General features: G+C 45.6%; 1 protein-coding gene across 1 annotated transcript in view; it reads left to right on the forward strand.

The window, feature by feature from the left end:
- The window catches only part of ebf3a (EBF transcription factor 3a), a 38,973-nt gene that overhangs the window by 19,607 nt on the left and 11,866 nt on the right, over positions 1–7,500 (forward strand). Inside the window, exons 7-9 of the mRNA XM_042508152.1 lie at positions 4,544–4,625; positions 6,823–6,940; positions 7,311–7,371. Coding sequence (XP_042364086.1) covers positions 4,544–4,625; positions 6,823–6,940; positions 7,311–7,371 — 261 coding nt within the window. The remainder of the gene's footprint in view (positions 1–4,543; positions 4,626–6,822; positions 6,941–7,310; positions 7,372–7,500) is intronic.

Raw genomic sequence — 7,500 nt, forward strand, 5'->3', positions numbered from 1 at the left:
AACTTGAGACGGAGAGAAGCAGCAGTTGTTGGCAGCCGTTTGCTGATAATATTTTAAATGGAGGAGAAAAAACTTTTTAAAAGGTTTTAAACATTTTTAAAGATTCTAGTCAGCATCAGATATGTGAGGAAGAAAATACCAAAAACAAGCACATCAAGCAAGAGAAAGAGATCATGAAAGAGGTAATTGCTGTTTTATTTGATGAGTTATTTCTTATTTTATTTATCAGTGTTGTTTCCTGCAAACAGTTGAGCATCTTCACAGACGCCTTCAATGAGGACAAATGAACCGAGTCAACTGATCAGAGATCACTGACAGAGACACTCGCTACAAGATCACAATCAGTCCTGATGAAACGTCTGAAAAAAAGCTCCGAGTCAAACTGACGGACTAACGGAATTAATCAAACTGTCGATCTCAACGTCTTTTCTGCCACAAAAACGGTCAAACTCAAAGACGCCAAAATCAAACTGCTGCTCCAACAGGAAGGCCTCTCGGTTCAGACGAGCCATTTCGTGCAACATTTTGTCTTTAATTTACCAGCAGATGAAGAAATGAGACAGAAAGTTAGTTTATGACTCAGAGTTTCACCTCTTTGATTTCTCAGATTTTTAACTTTAAAAATCACACAGAAAAAACACAAAAAAACATCTGCTTTAAAGTGAAGACTGACCTGAAACCAGCCGAGGCTCAGATTAACTCACAGCTCCAAAACACACACATTATACACACACGCATTACACACATTATACACACAGACATTACACACACATTATACACACATGCATTACACACACATTATATACACACACACACACACACTCTGTGTCAGTGTGTCAGTACATTATACCGTCAGTATAATTCGTCCTCACAGTGCGACTACATTTTCTACCTCATAGAGCATATTAACTCCTGCGCAGTGTGTTCTCACTGTGTGTGTGTGTGTGTGTGTGTGTGTGTGTGTGTGTGTGAGAGTGAGTGAGACTTCCATTCTTCCTGGAGATAAATTTGTGATGCATCCTAATTTCCTGCTCGTAAATATGAGCAGTAATAGAGTGTGTGTGTGTATGTGTGGTGTGTGGTGTGTGTGTGTGTGTGTGTGTGTGTGTGTGTGTGTCGGGTCTTCCCTGCTTATCACATAACAAATTGAAAGCTTAATCTGTCCTGCGTGTAGATTTACGACCACGATCGCTCCTCGCTCAGAGGAGAAAATAGATACAAGGAGGAGACAAAGGAGGGAGGAAACAAGGGAGGAGGAGACAAGAGAGGACAGAGGAGGAGACAAGAGGAGGACAGAGGAGGAGACAAGAGGAAGACAGAGGAGGAGACAAGAGGAGGACAGGAGGACAGAGAAAGTAGAGGAAGAGATGAGGAAGAGCAGAGGAGGAGCAGTGAAAGGAGGTGAAGAGGAGAGTGTAGACAAGTTGAGTGTGTGTCTGCAGATAAGGAGGCGATCAGCTGCTGATGCTGGGTGGTTACCACGGTGATAAGACAGAGCAGCTGATCGGAGGTCAGAGGTTGCAGAGAGATTTGAACACAGTGAATGTTTGCAGTCTGACCTGAGATCAGAGGATTCAAGTCGCTGCTGATTGGCTGATCTGTTTACAGAGCAGCTGTTCAGTGTGTGTGTGTGTGTGTGTGTGTGTGTGTGTGTGTGTGTGTTGGTGTCAGCACTTTGTCCTTCTGTAGGCTCATTAGAGACAAGCAGCAAGGAATGCTGGGTAATCAATACTGCAGAGACCCTCAGAGACCAAAACTCCGCTGGAGAGCCAGTTCGCTCTTTTTCTGTCCTTGCGTGTGTGTGTGTGTGTGTGTGTGTGTGTGTTTACAACCTGTTACCATGGAAACCTCTGTGATGTTGTATACTGTAGATGCTGCATGGCTTCACACAGACAGCTGCTGTCCCAGTGTCCCAGTGTCTGTCCCTGTGAGGATGTCCTAGTGAATCAGTGCCGGAGCAGCAGGTGGAGTCACCTGACTCTGTTTACAACCACAAACAACAACTGAGAGCCAATCAGATCACCCCAACAGACAGTTTACCAAAATATGAGCTGACAAATCTGCTGCCGAGGTTTGAGGCTGCAGCTGTCGTCTCTGTTCTTTGTCGTCTCTCCTTCATCCCTCCATCTCTCCTGGGAGAGGACGACAGGAGGACAGAGAGACAAAAGCTCCTCTCTCTCTGTCTGTTTAAAGGCAAGAACATCACGCCATTATTCCTCCTCTCTGCTCTGGAGAAAAGGAGGACAGAGTGTCTCTGCTTTAGGTCCACAGCACAGGTAGAAACAGCGCTGAGACAATGTCTGTTTAAAGGGACAGCTGACAGGACAGACCGTGGACTGAGTGTGTGGTGAGACTTTTGTGTCCAAAATGATTAAAAACATTTCAGACGGAGAAGCATGATATCATTTTAGAACCTCATATCATTTGCATATCAACTCACTTTATTATCATTTGAACACTTTTGTTTATATGAAACAAGGGAACAGAAGGAGATCCAGGATAGAACCTTGAGGAACTTCTTTCCTATATTTATAAACCAAACCGTAGATCCACCTGGGGTTCCTTAGGGCCCTGGATGTTGTGGGGCTGTCATGGTTGACACGACTCTACAACATTGCATGGATAATGGGGGCAGTGCCTAACTACAGGGGGATCACACTCCTCAACCTCCTTGGTAAGGTCTATTCAGGGATACCGGAGAGGAGGGTCAACCGGACAGTCGAACCTCAGATTCAGGAGGAGCATTGCGGTTTTCATCCTGGTCGTGGAACTGTGGACCAGCTCTGGACCCTTGGCAGGGTCCTTGAGGGTGCATTGGAGTTTGCCCAACCAGTCCACATGTGTTTTGTGGACTTGGAGAAGGCATTCGACCGTGTCCCTCGGGGAGTCCTGTGGGGGGTTCTCCGGGAATATGGGGTATCTGACCCCCTGATACGGGCTGTTCATTCCCTGCACGACCGGTGCTAGAGCTTGGTCCACATTGCTGGCAGTAAATCGAACTCATTTCCAGTGAGGGTTGGACTCTGCCAGGGCTGCCCTTTGTCACCCATTCTGTTCATAACTTTTATGGACAGAATTTTTAGGCGCAGCCAGGGTGTTGAGGGGGTCTGGTTTGGTGACCTCAGGATTGGGTCGCTGCTTTTTGCAGATGATGTGGTCCTGTTGGCTTCATCAGGCCGTGACCTCCAGCTCTCACTGGATCGGTTTGCAGCCGAGTGTGAAGTGGCCGGGATGAGAATCAGCACCTCCAAGTCCATGGTTCTCAGCCAGAAAAGGCTGGAGTGACCCCTCCAGATCGGGGAGGAGATCCTGCCCCAAGTGGAGGAGTTTAAGTACCTTGGGGTCTTGTTCACGAGTGAGGGAAGGATGGAGCGGGAGATCGACAGGCGGATTGGTGCGGCGTCTGCAGTATTGTGGACTCTGCACCAATTTCTCGTGGTGAAGAGGGAGCTGAGCCGAAAGGCAAAGCTCTCGATTTACCGGTCGATCTTCGTTCCTACCCTCACCTATGGTCACGAGCTTTGGGTAGTGACCGAAAGAACAAGATTGCAGGTACAAGCGGCCGAAATGAGTTTCCTCCGTAGGGTGGCTGGGCTCTCCCTTAGAGATAGGGTGAGAAGCTCGGTCATCTGGGAGGAGCTCGGAGTAGAGCCGCTGCTCCTCCCCGTTGAGAAGAGCCAGATGAGGTGGCTCGGGCATCTAAATAGGATGCCTCCAGGACGCCTCCCTGGTGAGGTGTTCAGGGCACGTCCCACCAGTAGAAGGCCCCGGGGAAGACCCAGGACACGCTGGAGAGACTATGTCTCACAGCTGGCCTGGGAACGCCTCGGGGTCCCCCGGGAAGAGCTGGACGAAGTGGTCGGGGAGAGGGAAGTCTGGGCTTCCCTGCTTAGGCTGCTGCCCCCACGACCCAACCCAGGATAAGCAGTAGAAAATGGATGGATGGATGGATAAATCTCATAAACTAAATGTTTTCCGATATTAGATACAGAGAGCTGTGAAGAACAGTAACTGTTAGTTTGTAGCTTACTGCTAAAACAAATTTAACTTTAATTTAGTTTATCTTTAACAACATTTAAGGAGTTTTTATTCTCATCAAAAGAACATGGTATCATCTGCATATCAACTCACTTTATCATAATTTTAACACGTTATAATGTTTATATGAAATTAGAGAACAGAAGGGGATCCAGGATAGAATCCTGAGGAACTCCTTAACTTGTGCTCTGTGCTGAATTGTGCTCTGAATTGTGTTGTTGCTGCCTTTTATTGAAGTAAATCTGTGCCTTTTAAATAAACTGCAGCTGCACTGTAACATGTACTCATACTGTGTGTGTATCTCTGTGTCTGTGTGTGTGTCTGTGTGTGTGTGTGTCTGTGTCTGTCTGTGTGTGTGTCTGTGTGTGTGTGTGTGTGTGTCTGTCTGTGTGTGTGTGTGTGTGTGTGTGTGTGTGTGTCTGTGTCTGTCTGTGTGTGTGTGTGTGTCTGTGTCTGTCTGTGTGTGTGTGTGTGTGTGTGTGTGTGTGCGTGTGTCTCTGTGCAGGTTCTTCCTCAAGTTCTTCCTGAAGTGTAACCAGAACTGTCTGAAGAACGCTGGAAACCCACGAGACATGAGGAGGTTCCAGGTAACGCACACACACACACACACACACGTACACACACACACACGCGCACACACACACACACACACACACACAAACACACACGCACACACACACACACACACACGCACACACAGACACACACACACACACATATGTATACAAAAATATGAATTCATTTCCCCAAAGGGCAGGACGTGGCTTTGGAGGACCTGCTTTACCCATAATGCATTGCAGCGGGGCAGCCCGAGACTTATTGCTTTGCAGATAGAATATGAGAGGTCAGCAGGGAACTTAAGCTCTGTGTCTGTCTCTCTGTCCGTCTCTCTGTCCGTCCGTCCATTCGCTCACTGTCCTTTATTTTCTTAAACATGTGGACTGTTTGTGTTTGTGCTCCAACACGAAGCATCTTTTGTTCCCTGGAAATTTAAAATATTCAATCTAATTTAACTTGTGCTTTTAAATTAATCTGAGTTTAAATTTGAGTGCATTAAATATACGTGAAAAACGTCCAGTTTCAGCAGAAGCTCTCTGGAAAGAAATTTAAGTCATTTCACAGAACATGACAATAAGCAGATAATGAATCCATATTTACTTCATTTAAAAGGGAGCAGTTGTTCTCTAATAGAAAATGTCCTTAAATGCTGAGTCGGTCCTAATTTGTTCTGTCATTATTATTCCAGAAAACTTCAAAGAGATCCTGAGGAAATAACAGAGCTGAAAGATTATGTTTATGAAATGATTACATTGTTGCATTAGTGTTTGGATATTATTTTAGTTCAGTTGATTTGCAGATTTCAGCTTCAGTTTTCTCAGTCTTCACATGAGATCATTCATTCGTGAATGATTTCGGAGCTTCACTGTGTTTAAATCTGGTTGATGTTCGGAGTCTTTTTGTCTCTGAGAGGCTGCTGACCTCCAGAGTCTCAGATTGACAGGCTCCTGCTGAGATTAATATCAAACGCACCCTCCACAACCAGCGCTCCTTCATTCATCAGCCAATTAACAACCAGAGCCAGCCAACAGCTGATCAACCACCAAACACTGTGATTGATCCTCTGATCATTGATCCCAACAACCAACTGACCACCTGAAGGGTTATTACGTTAGACTGCAGGAGGAGGAGACATGCTGGACAAGATTCTCCTCCTCTCTGTCTCCACGTGTCTGCTGTCACACACACACACACACACACACACACACACACACACAGTAACACACACCCTGGTGGTCTCTCTCCACGCTGCCCTGGCGAGCTGACAGGACGTTGAGTTAAAGCAGAGAGAGAGGAGGACAGGGCAAGCGAGCAGCACAGAGCATGAGGAGAGAGAGAGACAGGTGAAGTCAGGTGAAGCCTCCGGACGTGTCTGTGGTTGTCGTGGCGACAGCAGGGTGAAAGATGTGCTGGTTAGTCGCTGTGGTGGCGGAGAAGACACCTCGACTCACTTTCTGTGCGACCTTCTGCTCCGCCTCCATGGACCAACAGCAACCAGTGGCAGGATGATGAACGGCCCGCCGAGGGGCGTGACATCACACAGGGGGCGGGGCCACAGTGGACGGCAGCACACTGAGAATGCACATAATTTAACATTCAAATATGGTATATTATCTAGTTTTTTTTTATGAAAATAAACTCAAAAGTTACATTAACTAAAAACTTTTTTGCATCATTTTATTTTGTCTATTTTACTATTGTGGTGCTTTATTTTTACTTAGTGAGAACATTTTAAATGATTTACTTTATTAATTTATTAATCTGTATTGTGCACCAAGGGAAGTTTGTAATTTTGTTTCTAGTTTTGCTATTTTTTAAAATACCTTGTTAGTTGGCTGTTCGTAGTTTTACATGAAAGTGTAATGTCAACAGTGCACTGACTTTCTTTCATTTCTTTGTGTCAAAGAGTTCATCTGTTACTCAATTTTAGTTCAGTCCAGTTTAATATCAATGATCAAGTATTTAACATTTTCAAAAACACACATTTGAAAACAATATTTTAGAAGTTACGCATCAAACTAAGCTAATATTTTACTTCTTATGGTGTTCTGATCTATTCTTGCATCCATCAGAAACATTTGTTCAAAAATCCTCTTTCAGTCACGTTGTCATCAATGTCGAATTACAGTGAGAATCCAGTTCTCTGAATCAGAACTGTTTCTTAGTTTTGAGCTCTCTGCTCAGTTTTTCTGTAAATTTTGAATAAAGTTTTTTGTGTGTTTGTAGGTGGTGGTGTCCACAACGGTGAACGTGGACGGTCACGTCCTCGCCGTCTCTGACAACATGTTTGTACACAATAACTCCAAACATGGTCGCCGCGCCCGGAGGCTGGACCCGTCTGAAGGTACGCAGGTCTTATATGTTTACATGTGAATCGATCAGAGGCTGCAGCTCCTCTACAGTCCACCGGGCAGCGCTGTGACAAAACTGTGAAAATCCACAAACACTCAAGAAATGTCAAATGAAAAGTGGATCCAGTGCAGAACCCTGAGGAACGCCATGTTTTATTTAGCTCAGAGGGTGAAAAGTTAATCTCAGGTCCTGTTAGCAGCTGCTACTGAAATCTGTTGACCTGCTGCTCCGTCTGTGTCGAGAGTGTGCTCCGCTGCTCTGTCTGTGACCAGAGTACCCTCTGCTGTTCTGTTTATATCCAGAGTGTGCTCTGCTGCTCTGTTTATATCCAGAGTGTGCTCCGCTGCTCTGTCTGTGACCAGAGTACCCTCTGCTGCTCTGTTTATATCCAGAGTGTGCTCTGCTGCTCCGTCTGTGTCCGAAGTACACTCTGCTGCTCTGACATTGCAGTCAATAACAGAACAGTATGTCTGTTCTGGCAGCGGCAGATGTTTTTATTTGGATGGAAATTTGGTGTTGTCACCAAATGTCCTGCACTGATGAGGACTTCCT

The sequence above is a fragment of the Plectropomus leopardus genome, chromosome 19, assembly GCF_008729295.1.
Source record: "Plectropomus leopardus isolate mb chromosome 19, YSFRI_Pleo_2.0, whole genome shotgun sequence".
Taxonomy (NCBI): Eukaryota; Metazoa; Chordata; class Actinopteri; order Perciformes; family Serranidae; genus Plectropomus; species Plectropomus leopardus.